This window comes from Cherax quadricarinatus, chromosome 86 (assembly GCF_038502225.1).
Source record: "Cherax quadricarinatus isolate ZL_2023a chromosome 86, ASM3850222v1, whole genome shotgun sequence".
In the NCBI taxonomy this organism is placed as follows: Eukaryota; Metazoa; Arthropoda; class Malacostraca; order Decapoda; family Parastacidae; genus Cherax; species Cherax quadricarinatus.
The window spans coordinates 18,244,082-18,263,135 of NC_091377.1; the positions used below are offsets into that span (position 1 = coordinate 18,244,082).

General features: G+C 41.4%; 1 protein-coding gene across 1 annotated transcript in view; it reads right to left on the reverse strand.

Annotated features, from left to right (window-relative positions):
- Positions 1-9,015: 9,015 nt before the first annotated feature.
- Positions 9,016-19,054, reverse strand: part of LOC128703034 (uncharacterized) — a gene marked incomplete in the record, with an annotated part of 165,827 nt that continues 155,788 nt past the window's right edge. The window contains 1 exon segment of the mRNA XM_070103696.1: positions 9,016-11,166. Within this exon segment, the coding sequence (XP_069959797.1) occupies positions 10,341-11,166 (826 nt within the window).

A 19,054-nucleotide genomic window follows, 5' to 3' on the forward strand; every position in this document is an offset into this window, starting at 1 on the left:
CGTCTCGTAAATTGACGTTTAATGTGGTATTTAGAGACATACAACAGTCTCTCCGCTAGCCAATATGGCATTCGTAAGGGCCGTTCTACCATAGACCCCTTACTACACTTGGATACGTATGTTCGTAATGCCTTTGCGAATAATCACTCAGTTATTGCCATATTTTTTTGACCTTGAGAAGGCATATGACACAACTTGGAGGTATAATATTTTGGCCCAGGCCCACTCCTTAGGCCTCCGAGGCAATCTACCATCCTTCCTTAAGAACTTTTTAACTGACAGACATTTCCGTGTTCGAGTCAATAATGTGCTTTCCCAGGACTTCGTCCAAGCTGAAGGTGTCCCTCAGGGATGTGTTCTAAGCACAACACTTTTTCTCCTTGCTATAAATGATTTGGCCTCTGTTCTTCCACCCAATATTTGGTCATCACTCTATGTTGATGACTTCGCTATTGCTTGTGCAGGCACTGACAAGAGTAACCTAACCATGGAGAACCCAATCCATGAACCCACTACCCCTGGGCCCCTTCTTGATACCGCACCCCATTCTGACCCTGCCTTGTGTTTAGACCACTCTTCGGACGCTCCTGATGCCCCTGTACCTCTTGCTGGTGCTGTTTCCTCACCCGCTTCAGGTACCGGGGCTTCGACTGACTCCTTCGATTTGTCTGAACTCCGCTCTCCTTTGACTATGCTTCCGGCTTCTCCCTCTACGGTACGGCAATTTTCGAATCGCCCGCCCATTTCACGCCGGACCAACTCCGGTCCTACTCCTAAACGCCAACGTCAATCTCCTGATGATGCTCCTTCGTTACCTTCCCATTCTACTCGGAAAAGACTGACACTTCAAGCACTCCCTCTCCACGCTCAGTTTCGGACCACACAATGGACTAAATTCTTTACTTTAAGACCGACTTCTTCTGCCTACCTTTCTGACCATAGTATTGGCAAAGCGCTCCTGCGTCATGTTGGTAGAGATATTTCATTTCATGCTCTCAAGTGCGGTACGCGCATCGTCACTGTCCAGAATGCTACCCAAGCTCATGATCTTTCTCTCCTTTCGAATATCGATACTACTCCTATCACTATTGAAAAACATCTTTCTCTCAATTCTTGTAGTGGTACTGTCATTCTGCCCCATACCATAGTCCAACAGAATTTCCAGTCATGTGGCAATGACATTTTTGAACAGCTGGAACTCCAGGATCTCCCAATCCTCAAAGTAGACACTTATGTCCTTCCTGCCTGGGGGCGGAGACGTTACCCTTGCAATGTGGCTCGTTTAACTTTTGACAGCCGAGAACTCCCGTCCTCTGTATATGTCGCTGGACATCGGTTACAAGTTCGAAAGGTGATACCTACACCGCAACAATGTAGAAATTGCTGGCATTTTGGCCACCCAGAGAAATATTGCAGATCTATGGCCGAATGCCCAGTCTGTGGTGCCGACGACCATTCTAATACATCTTGCAGTCAACCTCCATCTTGCCTTAATTGTAATGAAGCTCACCCTTCGTACTCCCGCCGTTGCCAGGTCTACTTAAATGAACGTGAAATCCGTTGCCTCAAAGAGGCAGAAGGTCTCCCTTATGCTATGGCAGTTACTCATCTCCGCCTCCAAGGGAGACTACCCCGTGTTTCTTATTCTCGTGTTTCCAAACATCCCCCCACTTCTGGGGTCCCATCTTCTGCAGCCTCCTCTGTTGTTACCCCTCCCATAGCCACTCCGGCATCTAATCCTTTTGCTGTCCTTGGCTCTGACGTCCCGACTACAACTCAGTCTGTTCTCACATCTTCGCGTCCTTCCTCACAAGCCTCAGTATCGACAAGACCTCGTACGACACCTAATACCAATCGCCCCTCTACTTCTCAGAAGTCCAAAAAATCCACATTGCTCAAATCTTCTTTACCCCTTCCTTCCCTTCTTCCACCTCCACACTTTACCTTTCCAGTCTCTGTACCTAGTTCTTCCCCTCTCTCTGGCTCTATTACAAGTGTGGAGATTCACCCTCCTCCTCGTACTATGCCTTCCACCCCCGTCCCCTCCCAAGTTTCTCCCTCTTCTGCCACCTCCCAGGTTTCTGCCTCTTCTGCCCCCCCCCCCCACAGTTCATCTCCAGTTTCTTACACTCTTCCCTCCCCCTCTACTTTGGTACTGTCCATTACTGTCCCAATCTTTACTCACCCTCCTCCTTCTATCTCCAATATGGTCTCCCATACATCTTTGAATTCAGAAACACTTGAAGCCATTTCAGAATATATTGCAGAGACTAAACCTTCAATGGACACTGATTCACTTCCTGTTCCTTCTCTTCCCTCTCCTCCATCTTCACAACCCCAATCTTCGCAACGCTCTGTTCCTTCGCTACTTGAACGTCTTCCAATGCCACCACACGTTGACTTTTCTAACCCCTCTAGTCCGTAGGTGCCTTTACCTACAGATTCCTGGTATTTTCTTCATCGCCAATCATGGCCTATTTACAGTGGAATATCCGCGGCCTCAGGGGTAATTGGGGTGAGCTTCAGACGTTGCTTTCCAGGTTTTCCCCTGTTGGTGCTTGCTTACAAGAACCAAAATTACACTCTGCTGTCTTCCAACCTATCTCAGGCTATAATTTATTGTATTCTTCGAATCCTTTCTCAGATGGGACCTTTAATGAAAGTGCCCTTCTTCTACGCAGTGATATTCCGTACTGTCAACTATTTGTCCATACCTCGCTGCATTACACTGCAGCCCGTATCCACTTGAATAAGTGGTTTACAATATGTTCTTTATATCTCTCTCCTTCTCGAGCATTTTCTGTCCCAGACTTTGCCTTTCTTGTTTCATCCTTACCACCACCACTTCTGTTACTTGGTGATTTTAATGCCCACCATTTCCTCTGGGGGGATTCTCATTGTGACTCACGTGGCATCTTTTCTCGCCTCTCACCCCCTCCATGTTTTAAATACGGGTACTCCCACCCATTTTGATCCTCGTACTCATACTCTCTCTTGCATCGATCTATCAGTCTGCTCTTCCTCCACTGCACTAGACTTCACCTGGTCTGTTCTACCGGACTTACATGACAGCGATCATTTTCTGATCATTCTTACTTCTCCTTCCTATTCACCACCTTTCCGTAGCCCTCGCTGGCAATTTGATCGGGCAAATTGGGATCTTTACTCACACCTCACTGCTTTTAGTGAGGTTCCTTCTTCATCCTCCATTGATGAGCTCCTACACATCTTCTCGACGTCAGTTTATACCACAGCTTCTCATTCTATACCCCAAACCTCAGGCAGGCATTCTCAGAAGTGCGTGCCTTGGTGGTCTCCTGCTTGTGCTCGTGCAGTACGTTTGCAACGTGCTGCATGGGGCAGGTACAGGTACAATAGAACCGCTGAGAGACTTCTTGATTTTAAGCAGAAGCGTGCGATCACTCGCCGTGTCATCCGTGAAGCTAAACGCACTTGTTGGCGAGACTATGTTTCCACCATTACCTCTGCTTCTTCTATGAGTGCAGTCTGGAAAAAAGTGAGGAAATTGAGTGGTAAATACTCTCCTGACCCGGCTCCTGTTCTACGGGTCGCTGGTGTTGATGTAGCAAACCCTCTCAACATTGCCATTGAACTTGGCACACATCTGGTCCGTATTTCCCGAGGGCTCCATCTATGCCCCTCGTTTCTTTCCTCAAAGTCTGCCAGAGAGTTAGTACCCTTGGACTTTTCTTCTCTCAGAGAAGAACAGTATAATGTGCCTTTTACACTTAAGAACTGGAGGCAACGCTCTCAGCTTGCCGATCATAGGCAGCTGGGCCTGACGACATTCATATTCGTATGTTACAACATTTACATCGGTCAGCCCTTGTAGTCCTCTTACACCTCTTCAATCTTATTTGGGGACAAGGAGTTCTTCCCCAGCTGTGGAAATCTGCCATTGTTCTCCCTTTCCGCAAACCGGGTACTACAGGACATGATGCCTCCCACTATCGTCCCATCGCTCTTACTAGTGCAGTTTGCAAAGTGATGGAACGTCTCGTAAATCGACGTTTAATGTGGTATTTAGAGACACACAACAGTCTCTCCGCTACTCAATATGGCTTTCGTAAGGGTCGTTCTACCATAGACCCTTTACTACGCTTGGATACGTATGTTCGTAATGCCTTTGCGATTAATCACTCAGTTATTGCCATATTTTTTGACCTTGAGAAGGCATATGACACAACTTGGAGGTATAATATTTTGGCCCAGGCCCATTCCTTAGGCCTCCGAGGCAATCTACCATCCTTCCTTAAGAACTTTTTAACTGACAGACATTTCCGTGTTCGAGTCAATAATGTTCTTTCCCCGGACTTCGTCCAAGCTGAAGGTGTCCCTCAGGGATGTGTTCTAAGCACAACACTTTTTCTCCTTGCTATAAATGATTTGGCCTCTGTTCTTCCACCCAATATTTGGTCATCACTCTATGTTGATGACTTCGCTATTGCTTGTGCAGGCACTGACTGTCATCTTATTGCAGTTTCTCTCCAGCATGCGGTTGACCGTGTTTCCACTTGGGCCACCACGCATGGGTTTAAATTTTCAAGTACCAAAACTCACCAAATTACTTTCACTAGACGCTCTGTTATCTCCGATCATCCTTTGTATCTCTATTTCTCCCGTATCCCCGAACGTGATACAGTCAGGTTTCTAGGCCTTCTCTTTGACCGTAGGTTATCCTGGAAACCTCACGTTACCTCTCTGAAGGCAACTTGTCACAGCCGGCTAAACCTTCTTAAAACCCTTGCTCATCTTTCCTGGGGAGCTGATTGTCGAACTCTGCTTCGCCTACATTCAGCCCTCGTTTTATCGAAACTCGATTATGGTGACCAGATTTATTCCGCGGCCTCTCCTGCTACTCTCTCTATCCATCACCAAGGATTACGTTTGTGCCTTGGTGCTTTTCACTCTTCCCCTGTTGAGAGCCTCTATACAGAAGCGAATGTTCCATCCTTGTCTGATCGCCGTGATGCCCATTGCATTCGCTACTATGTACGCTCTCACGATCTACACAATCCTTCCATTTATAGAATGGTCACCAATATTAGTAGACCTTCTTTATTCGTTCGCCTCCCCTGTTTGCTCTGTCCCTTTTCTCTTCGCCTACATTCACTCTTGTCTTCCCTTCAGTTACCACCTTTATATGTTCATGTAGCATCTCACTTTTCCCTACCCCCCTGGGAAGTTCCAGCTGTTCGGGTCTGTTCTTTCTCACTCCCTTGCTCGAAAGCTCAACTGCCTACGGTGGCTTCCCGCTCTCTTTTTCTTGATCACTTCCACTCCCATTCTCATGCCACTGCTGTGTACACAGATGGCTCTAAGTCTTCAGACGGCGTCGGATTCGCAGCAGTGTTTCCGGACAGTGTCGTCCGGGGGCATTTACTATCTTCAGCTAGCATTTTTACTGCTGAACTGTATGCCATTCTTGCAGCACTTATACGTATCGCATCTATGCCTGTGTCATCATTTGTAGTAGTCTTAGACTCCCTTAGTGCTCTACAGGCTATACGAAAATTTGATACATATCCCCTAGTTCTCCGTATCCAACTTTGGCTACGCCGTATCTCTACCAAACAAAGATATTGTTTTTTGTTGGGTCCCTGGTCATGTCGACGTACAGGGCAATGAACAGGCAGACATTGCTGCGCGGTCAGCAGTACATGACCTACCAATTTCCTATTGAGGTGTTCCATTTCTGGACTATTTTGCTGCAATAGCTACCCACCTTCGCACCCGTTGGCAACAACGTTGGTCAACTCTGCTCGGTAACAAACTTCATTCTATTAAACCGAGTATAGGTTACTGGCTGTCTTCTTGTCATCAGTGCCGAGGTTGGGAGACCACTCTCTCCTGTCTTCGCATTGGCCACACTCGTCTTACTCATGGGTATCTCATGGAGAGGCACCCTGTTCCTCTCTGTGAGCAGTGTCAAGTTCCAGTATCGATTAGCCACATTCTGTTAGACTGCCCTCTCTATCAACGAGCACGCAGAATTTACCTCCAACGTCGTCTTCGTTCTACTACTCTCTCTTTAGCTTCCCTTCTTGCTGATGGACCCTCCTTTAATCCTGACTCTCTCATTGACTTCTTGACAACGACTGATTTACTCCCAAACTCTGATGATACTTCTCGCTCTCCCCTCAGCCCTTTCTAGTTCAGTCTCTTGCTGCCCTTTACCCTTTCACCATCCACTGCCCCGCTGTTATCCGTAACCTATTACTCATCCATCTCCCTTTTGCCACCTGATGCCCTCGCTTCCTTCCTGCCCTGCAGCGCTGTATAGTCGTTGTGGCTTAGCGCTTCTTTTTTATTATAATAATAATCAGATACCCCACCCAATAACTACCTCACTGGCAACTACCCGAACACACTGTTCCTAGCTCCGACTAACCCAACTGAAGTCTCCCTTATTATCAACAAACTAAAAAACAAGACAGGAGATTTAAATACCTTAACACCCATTATATACAAAAAAGTATCACAGGTGCTATCACCAATCATTGCAATACTCTTTAACAAATCAATTGAATCCTCTACCTTTCCTACAGTTCTCAAAATAGCAAGGGTCACCCCGATCCATAAAGGAGGAGACCACACAGACTTGAATAACTATAGACCAATATCCAACTTACACCCTCTCTCTAAAATCTTTGAAAAATTTATCCCTAAGCATATCTATTCCTACCTCATCTCCCACAACATACTCAACCATGTCAATTTGGGTTCAGGCCTAATAAAAATATTAATGATGCTATTATCCACATGCTAGAACATATTTATACAGCAATAGAGAAAAAAGAAGTCCCACTGGGGATCTTCATTGACTTACGTAAAGCTTTCGATACAGTTGACCACGACTTGCTCCACATAAAATTGTCGCATTATGGTATAAGAGTGCACTCCCTCAACTACCTAAAGTTATACCTCAGCAACAGAAGCCAATATGTGTACACAAATGGGGCAAACTCTTCTGCACAGCCAATTACAGTTGGTGTCCCACAGGGAAGTGTCCTAGGCCCTCTTCTCTTTCTCATATACATAAATGACCTACCAAATGCATCGCAACTACTTAAAAACACACTATTTGCAGATGACACTACGTACGTCTACTCTCACCCGAGCCCAGTGATGCTAGCCAATACTGTTAATACCCAATTACAGATAATATCAACTTGGATGAGGACCAACAAACTTACTCTAAACATTGACAAAACCTACTACATTCAGTTTGGTAACAGAGCTACAGATGTGTCTCTTAACATAATAATAAACGGATCACCTATCACAAAACTCACAGAGGGAAAATTCTTAGGAATCCACCTTGATAATAGACTCAAATTTCAAACACATATACAACAAATTTCCAAAAAAATTTCCAAGACCGTAGGCATACTATCGAAGATACGGTACTATGTTCCACAGTCAGCCCTCCTGGCCCTATATCACTCACTCATTTACCCCTATCTCACCTATGGAATTTGTGCATGGGGCTCAACAACAATAAACCATCTCAGACCACTAATCACCCAACAAAAGGTTGCAGTCAGAATGATAAATTCCCACTACAGACAGCACACTCCACCAATATTCAAAACTCTAAACCTCACAATACAAAACATCCATACTTATTACGGCACCTACTACAGACATAGAACACTTAACTCTGACATAAACCCTCCCCTCAAACATCTTACCAACCTCAACAGAACACATGACCATAGCACAAGGCACAGATCACTCTTTGATGTTCCTCGTGTCCATCTCACGCTATGCAAAAACTCAATGCACATAAAAGGCCCTAAAATCTGGAATTCATCACCTGTGAATATAAAAGAAACACTGTCTGTTTATAAATTCAAGTCTCTTCTCAAAAATCACTTACTCACCCGCAACTAAGTAAATACTGAATAATTGTATCTCATAAATTGTATCTCATATATGTCTCATTTTTGAATCTCATGTCAACCTGTGACCCAATCAAACTTTGTTACTATTTAACTTCATTACCTAACAGAATACTCCACTCTACTGATTACACAACAACACAGTAAATGACCATATGACCTGTCTTTGTAATACTCATTTGCACTAAATTGTTATCTGTTAATTGTTATAAGTTAATTTTAAGCCTGCCCATAATGCTCTGCATACAAGGGGCTTTGGCATGCTGCACTTTAAAAATTGTATTCCTTGTACTTCTCTGTATCATGTTCAAATTAATAAATAAATAAAGATGATCCCATGTATCGGAAATCTTTCCTATGAGGATAGACTGAGGGCCCTGAATCTGCATTCTCTCGAAAGGCGTAGAATTAGGGGGGATATGATCGAGGTGTATAAATAGAAAATGGGAATAAATAAAGGGGATGTAAATAGCGTGTTGAAAATTTACAGCCAAGACAGGACTCGTAGCAATGGCTTCAAGTTGGAAAAATTCAGATTCAAGAAGGAAATGGGAAAGCACTGGTTTGGTAATAGAGTTGTGGATGAGTGGAACAAACTCCCGAGTACAGTTATTGAGGCTAAAACGTTGTGTAGTTTTAAAAATAGGTTAGATAAATGCATGAGCGGGTGTGAGTTGGACCTGACTAGCTTGTGCTGCTGGGTCTGGTGCCGTGCTCCTTCCTTGAGTGGAGGTGACCAGACTGGGTGGGTCATTGGCCTAATCCAGGAGGAGGGGGGGGCATGGACCTGCTCTGCATGGGTCAGTAGGCCTGTTGCAGCGTTCCTTCTTTATGTTCTTAAGAGATGTTTACAATAAGCGAGTTAGTGAGCATGTGTGGCTTAGTGCTTCTTTTTTATTATAATAATAATAGTGAGCATGTGACCCCACCAGGACAATTTTTTCTCAAATTCCTCGTTTGAAAACCAATTTGTTCGACAAGTAATGCAGTTGAGAACCGAGGTTCCACTGTATTTATTATAAATTCTTGCGAGACTGAACACCATTTTCACCAAATTTTGATGCGAATTCAAAATGATTAAAACATGCTATAGTATCAATACTTTTATATATAATGCATTAAAGTTAACAAATAATCATAACACTGCTAGATACATTATTAATATAATAACATAACATGCAAGAACATTAGTTTTTATTCCTGACAATAATTTACCAATATGTTAAGACACAATATACGGTTTATGTCATTTTCTTGTGAATACATTTCAGCCACCTGGAACCTCAGTAACTCTCAGAGATGAGTAGAATGCTCTGTGAGAAGAGGTAGTCCCTGTCGAACGAAACTTCTCCTAAAAAAGAAAAAGGCACAACACCATGACTGGTACAATACACAAATAACCCACACATAAGAGAATGAAACTTTATGACGACATTTCAGTCCGACTTGGAACATTAACTAATTAATGATCCAAGTCGGACTAAAACACCATAAAAAAAATTTCTTTCTATATGTGATACTTCTCCTAAATAACAGCGCTGTATAGCCCTTGTGGCTTAGTGCTTATTTTTTATTATAATAATAATAATTCTCCTAAACAAGATGTCATAAATATCATATTGTCTTATTAGCAAAACTGTTGGAATACAGTGCCACTGATATACAAAATATTCTAGTAAGCACAATGCATGCACTATTTCCCTCACAATGTGAAGGTGATCCTTATCAAAATAAACTTTTCTCTTAAATCATAAAAAATGTCATATACTAAATATACTCATAGAAAATATCTGTCACAGAATATCCTTTCATTATACAGAATACTGTATATAAAAATATATATTTTTAACATACTGTAGCAAAGTATAAGCAACATCACTTAACCACAAAACTTTAGCAAGATACTTTGTCCATATGGAGTATCAACAGTCTTTTATGTTTTTAGTTTGTTATTTTCCTTCAACTTTAAGAGCAATGTATCAAGCACAAGCTCTGAACCATATGTATCATTACATATAACTTAGTCCAAGCTTTGAGCTATGTGTATCATTACATATAACTTAGTCCAATTAATGCATGATTTAGCCCAAGCTCTGAGCTATGTCATTACCATATTTCTTGGCACACCGAGCATAATAAATACAACTATGAGCTGCTGTCTTGGAGGAGTACAAGAGGCATTCTCTTCCCTCCCTAACTTACTCACTTTCACTTCACAAGTTACACACTTCAGGACTTACAAATGGCACAATAAGGCATCAATTAAACTTTTACAGCCACTAATACTATTTTCCATGTAAACAATTTATAAGTTAAAACAATACTTGTCCACAAGTTGGGAGACACTCCTTTACCACACAAAATATTATCAATGTCCAATGCACATTGAGCTAACTTTGTATCACTTTAAATTCACTATTTTTCTTTTGCAAATCCTTTCACCAAGACATTAGCAGCCAACATTTCTGGACTTTCATGTGGTAAGACATCACTAGTCAATGCTTCTGGTCTCTTGTGCAGTGAGACATTACTAGTCGATGTTTCTGGTGTCTCATGTGGTGAGACATTACTAGTCGATGCTTCTGCTCTCTCGTGCGGTGACTGAACCTTCTGAACTAAGGTGGAGTCTGACCATAACCTCAAACTACCTAACTCTCCAGTTTCTTTGAGTTGTTTTTGTGTCATTGAAAAACTTTTGGAAAGAGGAAGAGATGCTTTAATATTTCCCATTTTAAATTCTGAAGTATATTTCCTAACAGCTGGCTCTCTGGGATTGTATGATGATACTTGCACTACTGGCACATGCTTAGATAAATTCACTTTGGGTAAAGTAGCAATGTTGAATTTACTCGAGGACTGGCTATGAAGTTCGGCTGATGCAGATGATAATGAAGAGACAAATGCTACTGAAGAAAAGTGTGAATTGCCTGCATCTTCTGTTACCTGGGGCCAAGCATGTATTTCGTTATTCTGAATGCTGACTGAACCATTAGGCTCTCTACCATTTCTCTCAGTGTCCACAACTCTCACTTTCACAGTGGGAGTGTCTGAAGCATGTGATTGTAAATGATCTGAAGAACCTTCACTTGACAAATTAAATGAATCACTGTGAGTATCATCGTATACAAGGCGGTGCGGAGAATACCCATCAGAGTCCCAGGGGTTCATCTCAACCTCCTCTATGTTGCATTTGTCATCGCATCTTTCCTTCAGTTTTTCTCCACACATCTCTATTGTTGAACTGAAAAAAAAAAAAATTAAAATGTATGTGTGATGTACAGTGACAGTGTTGAATGGCCCATAAGTGTTTGGCACTTTTTGTAAATACACCTACCATCCGACTTACGACCTGCTCAACGTACAACCACTCAACTTGCGACCATGTTTTGCATGCCTAATTTCTGGGAAATAAACAACTGTTTGTGTTGTACACAGTGTTTATCCTAAACCTAACAGTATAAAATACAGTACTAACAGCATAAAAAATAACGTAAAAAATGAAATACCAAAATAAAACAATAATGTGATGTTGATTTTCAGTAGTAAGGTTTGACTTACGTCCATTTTGACTTACGACCGGTTGGTCAGAACCAAGCTTGGTTGTAAGTACTGTAATTTCTACCACTGAACCTTTCATTGCTTGTTAATTTTAAGCCTGCCCATAATGCTTTGCATACAATGGGCTTTTGGCATGTTCACCCAACTACTATAATCCCTTATAAAACTATGTATCATGCCCAAATAAAATATATGAATATGAAGTCGGATGGTAGGTGTAATACTGCAATACTTACTACTACTTCTAATAATAATAATAATAAACTACACGGTAGAGTTTGTTATACTCCTACTTACTCTGGTGTCTGACAATGCTTCGAGGGCTTGAAAATCTTAAGATAGCTTCAAAAATGGCCTCAAGAATCAATGGGGATCCTATAATATCCATGCACAGTACCACCAAAATACTAAACTTGAATAAGAGATGGACTTACTGAAAGAAATGCCTTCAATTCCCCGTGTCCGACTAAACCTTTACAAAAATTCAATGCATGTCAAAGGCCCTAAAATCTGGAACACCCTACCTGAAAATTCTAAAACTGCACCTTCAAAACTACCATCAGAAAACATCTTATCTCCCTGATACACCCCGTCAACTAATTACACGAATACCACCTGGTGGTTCACACTTACACTCACTCGCCCATTTGACCATAAACAGAAATATCAATCTCAGTCTCAAAATAATGAATCTTAACTAGTCATAAGTTGGCCTGTGATACTCCAATACTGAAACTATGTATTGTGCCAGAACAAAAGCATTCACATTGCTAAACTCACAAACTAGTATTTAGTCACTTAGCCATAATACCAACTTACCTCATAATTTTGTAATATTTTAAACTTAAGATTTAATTTAAGTCTGCCCGAAATGCCTAGCCATGCTAGGTGTTCTAGTGGTACACTCTGTAATTATTATTTTACTACATGTAAACAATACAATAACCAAATTCTGTAAACTCAGCATTGTAATCCTTATAGAGAATAAACTTTGAATTTGAATTGAATTTGAATGATATTAATATGCTCAGGTAAACCTATTCAAACCCTTGCACTGAAGCCCTCTAAACTTTCCTCAGCACTGGTGAACACTCCTCAAAATCAAGGAATGACCACTGAATGAAATGATGCACGGTGTATATGAGGTAAAGCAACAGGCACACTTTCCTGCACCACAGGGAACTTACCTCTTAGCAAATCACTATCCCTCATCTTTCCTCAAAAAACATTATCAGATCATAATCAAAGCTTTGTCTTTATTCACAGAGTATTCTGTCTTACAATGTACATACCAGTACTCTACACATGTAACCCACAAATGGGAGACTGAAACTTATGATGATGTTTGGTCCAACTGAGGTAATCAGTCCCTCAGCCTTGGAGTTGGTGTGGAGAGCACCGTGGTTGTGGAGATTCTGAAGCAAAGGCAAGGAGACTGGCGTTTATATAGGCTTCAGTGGATAGGGACGTGTAGCAGATGAGGGCATAGTCACTGGTAGGCAGGATTTCCCAGTGGAAGTAGGTCCTACCCAAAGCGATGGGTTAGTTGTAGCAGCCGTGAAGAATGTCTTGTAGATGTCTTCTGAACCAAGATTCCATGATATTGCAGTGTCTGACAAGTTGTGCAAGAAAGATATACAATACTGACAAGATAAAAGTTAAGACACATGTTCAACATCTGGTTATCTTTATTGTAGATGTTTTGTCATCAAGTGGCTTTATCAGTACAGATTCTAGGACATAATTAGAAGACAGTAGAACTATATACAAAAGATGAGGTATCAGTGACTATGCCCTCATCTGCTACACGTCCCTATCCACTGACGCCTGAATAAACGCCAGTCTCCTTGCCTTTGCTCCAGAATCTCCACAACCACGGTGCTCTTCACACCAACTCCTAGGTTGAGGGACTGATTACCTCATCTACTGTCTTCTAATTATGTCCTAGAGTCTGTACTGATAAAGCCACTGGATGATGAAATGTCTACAATAAAGATAACCAGATGTTGTACATGTGTCTTAACTTTTATCTTGTCAGTATTGTATACCTTTCTTGCACATCTCTACCACCATCACTATTACCCTCTACCACCATCACTACCACCCTCTAACACAATCACTACTACCCTCTACCACAATCACTACTACCCTCCACCACCATCACAATCACTACCACCCTCTACCACAATCACTACCACCCTCTACCACCATCACAACCACCACCACCCTTTACCACCATCACTACCACCCTTCACCACCATCACAACCACTACCACCCTCTACAAGTAACAAAGGCAGACTGAGTCACAAACTATTAGCAGCCGTGTCTCACCGGTAGGCGGATGGGTCTGGTACAGACGATTTCCGAGCAGATGTATGAAAACGGAAAATTTCACCGAAAAAGTGGTCGAAAACTGAATCCTACGATAACCGGACTGGACGAAAACCAGGGTTCCACTGTACTGCATTTCACACTTTTCCCAAAATATGTCTGCCAAAATTAGGATGCAGAAAGATATGGTATTCAATATACCCCTTTCATTTCAACGTGCCCCCATGTCTAAACTTGATACTATGTTTTAAGTGATCTCTAGCATCCATAAAAGCTGTAAGCCCCATGAGGTATGGCTGAAATATGTTTGTATCAAAAACCAGGTGCAAGTATTATACAGTGGACCCCCGGTTAACGATTTTAATCCGTGCAAGAGGGCTCATCGTTATGCGAAATAATCGTTATGCGAATGAATTTTCCCCATAAGAAATAATGGAAATAAAATTAATCCGTGCAAGACGCCCAAAAGTATGAAAAAAATTTTTTTTTACCACATGAAATGTTAATTTTAATACACACAAACTGAAAAAGGCATGCACAATTACATGACACTTACTTTTATTGAAGATCTGGTGATGATTGATGGGATGGGAGGAGGGGAGAGCATTATCTTCTTACTGTTTAGAAGGGGAATCCCCTTCCATTAGGACTTGAGGTAGCAAGTCCTTTTCTGGGGTTACTTCCCTTCTTCTTTTAATGCCACTAGGACCAGCTTGAGAGTCACTGGACCTCTGTCGCACAACAAATCTGTCCATAGAGCTCTGTACCTCCCGTTCCTTCAAGACTTTCCTAAAATGGGCCATAACATTGTCATTGAAATAGTCACAAGCACGGCTTGCAACAGCTGTGTCAGGGTGATTTTCATCTATAAAGGTTTGCAGTTCAACCCACTCTGCACACATTTCCTTAATCTTTGAAGTAGGCACAATGGATTCCACAACTGGCATAGGCTTCTCAGGGTTAGCCCCAAACCCTTCAAAATCTTTCTTAATTTCCATACTAATTCTCACCCTTTTTACCACAGGGTTGGCACTAGAAGCTTTCTTGGGGCCCATGGTCACTTATTTTCCAGAAACAGCACCGAAAACACTGTAATAATACGAAATATTCCGAGTGTATGCTTGGATGTTACCGCGGAGGCTGGCTGGTAAACAATGGGACGGCCGGCACATGTGAGGGCACATTGGACGCGTCTCGGACGAAAATCGGTAAGCGGGTTTTTAATCGGTATGCGCGGCAAAAATTTTGCGATAAAAGTAATCGTTATGCGGAAAAATCGCTATGTGATGCCATCGTTATGCGGGGGTCCACTGTATTATAAAGAACAGAATCAGAGCTCACCAGCTGTGGATGTCCTTGCACATTAGCCCAGCTGGCAAGGATGTATGCTCTCAAAGAGGAAGTCTCCATTATAACTTTGAACTGTCCGGTAGTCTGAGGACAATAATATAGAAAGCGCTTTAAATGAATTTCACTAACCTGAGAGTGAGACTGACACCACACCAGTCAATCTAGCTGTCTATTCTGTCATGCAAGAGGAGCCACTATGGAACTTAAAAATCAGCAGATGCTTGGATGTTACTACAATCTTGCCAGGCTATGGCTAGGCTACTGGTGCCTCTGGCAGTTTCAATAATCACTAGATATAAATCTAACTAACAAGGTAAACTTTGCCATCATTATGCACATGAAAGCAGAAAAATCAAAGAATTTAGAGACAGGTCATTAACAGATGTTCAAGAAATGTCAACACTTGTCCTAGAAGCTGTCTTCACATCTCTAAGTGCTAATGGGATCTTTATTTTCTTGGTTTCATTCCTAGTAAATTTTTCTTTTTAAATCATGACATTAAAAATACTTTTAGCTTCACGGGTTGCAACAGTGAAAGGTTTAGCTTCACGGGTCGCAACAGTGAGAGGTTTTGCTTCACGGGTCGCAACAGTGAAATGTTTAGCCTCACAGGTTGCAACAGTGAAAGGGTTAAGAGATCCAGAAGCATAAGTTCAACATCAAGAGCCTTGAGATTTGGCTAAACACCCTAAAAGGGCCCAGGAGCTAGGCAACCACCATCACCTCAAACACAGCTCAAGGTTAAGGCTAATGTTTCAGGCTGTGAAGGAGGAGTCAAAATACAGTGGAGCCCAAGTTTTCGCCATTAATTCATTCCAGAAAGTCTGACGAAAACCGAATTCGACAAAAACTGAAGCAATATTTCCCTTAAGAAATAATATAAATCCAATTAATCCATTCCAGACACCCAAAAGTATTAACAAAAAATACATTTTATAGAGAATAACTATAGTTTTACATACAGAAAACAGTGAGAAATAAATATAAAGGACCAATGAAATGGATAAATGAACATTTAATATCACTTTTACCTTTATTGAAGACTTGTTCACGTATGGAAGACGCAAGGAGTGGAGAGGGAGGAGGAGAGGTTATTGGTTGGAAGAGGAATCCCCCTCCATAAGGACTTCAGGTATCAAGTCCCAATCTGGGGTTACTTCCCTTCTTTGTCTTTTACAGGCACTGGACCCCTGTTGCACAAAAAATCTATCCAGAGAGGTCTGTTTCTGGCATCTCTAAGATCTGCATTGTCACTGAACATGTGCAGGCATGCCTTGCAACAGCATTGTTTGGGTGACATTTCTCCACAAAACTTTGCAACTCACTCCACTTTACACATGTCCCTTTGACTATCGCAACCCCAAATCCTGAGGTGTCTCCTGGTGTCGCAAAATATTTGAAAAAAAAAAAAAAAAAAAAAAAAAAAACTTATGAAATGATAGAGAATCTTTTCCCAATGGTAATGACACCAAAAGTATGAAATTCAATGGAAAACTTACGGAATTATGCTCTCGCGAAGCTAGTGACCTTGGCGACATTTACACATTGGCGATTTCGCCCACTTTAAGCCCTATTTTCAGTCAATTCCATTGTCCCAGTCCACCAAACTCATAGCTATTTCTTTAGAACTCCATTTATTCTATCAACTGAGTACAGAAACCGCCCATTTACCGATTTCAACTACCCAATAAAGTGGTCAGAAATTGGCAATATGGCCAATTTCATGCAAATTAAAAAATATGTCAATTTCAAAATAGGGTGCAGAATGAACAATGCAGACATTCCTGACACTAAAATAACATTTTCTCTGTTCATCAGTCACGTCTCCAGGCCCCTGTTATAATCCTCTTGCTTTCTATTTTGAATTTTTATTCACACAAAAAATAGAAGATTTACTGTTATGCAGACTACTGCAATATTGTAATAATTGTATAAATAATGTCAACCCATTCGTGACTGCATATTAGAATGGCTAGTTGGACATTTATTGGACAATGACATCATTTGTTTACTCTTGAACATCAGCAAAAATCGAACATTTCTGCCACTTTGAGCTCCATTTCAAGATCCTTTTCATAGTAAAACCAATCAGAATCACTTCCATTCCTATAATATGTTTTTCAGTCTATCAAATGAGACCAAGAAAACAGAATACAACCATAAATACTATATGAAAATACACCTCAATGTCGGTGTTTTAATCCAAAAACATGGTCGGAGTTTTTTTTGTTTTCTCATCATGCACTGCGTGCTGAAGGATTTTTTTTATACTGCACACACTGACCACACAGACCCATTCTCTCACATGTGGGCCTACCAGCTCTCTCCTGCTTGATTTGAAGTCGCTAGAATTTTTGAGTATATAAATGTCAAACACATTGGTTCGTAAGATGTATATATATATGACCAAAATACTCAAAGGGTTAATCACTGAAGAAGGCACATTCTCCCCTCTCTCTTCCTCCTTCTCTGAAGCAATTTCGTCAGCTGCAATCTGTTGCTGTTCTAGTTGAAGGTGTTGCAGGTCTTCAGTGACTAGCTCTTCCCTGTGGTCATCCACCAACTCTTCCACATTCTGGCCACTCACATCCAACCCCATGGACTTTCCCCAACCCACAACAGATTCCACAACAGGTGTAGGATTGTCAGGGTCAGCCTCAAACCCTTCAAAATCCTTCTCTTGGACACATTCTGGCCACAAATGAATTCTATCGTGTTCTTTATCAAAGGGCTGGTACTCGGAACTTTCTTTGGCTCCATGGTGGCTTATTTAGCAGTCACACTCAATAAACAAGCACAAAAAACAATGGATTATTACAAAATATTTCGAATGAATGTGCAGGGTATTGCTCACTTGACGAGAAACAAAGCCAGACTGACTAGGAACGCATGGGATGCTTTGTGTGGGCGCAGGCAGGCGGACACGTTTTGTATGGCTGACCGATGAAAACTGAGGTGATGAACGAAAACTGGGACAAAATTTTGACAAAAAAAGTTGTTGAAAACCAAATTCGACGAAAACCAGGGCAAACGAAAACCAAGGTTCCACTGTACTCCAACATTGTTATGAAGCCTCTCATAATGAGGATAAATTCCTGAAAATGGATCCTTATGAAAAATAGCTTAATGTGAGGTAAAGAACTTTGTACTAATTAATACAATTTATCTTATACATAGTCTAATTATTGTTGCATGTTGATATGGAAGTGTGTGTGAATGACTGTGGATCTTGTGTTGATGTGAATACAGAGCTGTCAGTAGTTGATGGTTATATTCACATATTCTGTAATGTGTCTCTGGTCTGTTTTATCCTGCAGTACTTTATATAGCTGACAATGAGGCATCATTACCTGCTCCAAAGTCCTCTTCACAACAATGCTTTTAGATTTGTCAGGATCCTTTTCAGTGAAAAATTTTACAACTTTATCAATAATATGGAATTGCTCATTCAATTCCTGCAGTGTTAACTGTTTATCTTCAGGCTCTTCTTCTTCATCTTTTTCATTTATATGCTTCTCTCATAACTAGAAACTGAGCTGCAGGATTTCTTCTGCAGTTAGTTCATCATCATCATCATCATCCAACAGTTCATATACATCTGGTTCGTGTAAATCTTCAAAGCTTTCATGTTTCACAATCCTACCAAAGCCACAAATTCCTCAACCTGACTCTTTATTGAGAGAATGGAGAAATTATTCACCACAAAAGGCAAATGCAACTTACCGTTGCATTTAGGGATTTAAAATAAGCATATGGTTGGATGGATAGGGAAGCAATAAGACAAATGTTACAAATGTATGGAACAGGTGGTAGATACTAGTAGCAGTAAAAGTTTTTATGCAGATAATGAGGTTCAGGTTAGGAGAGCAAGGGAAATTATTTCCCAGTA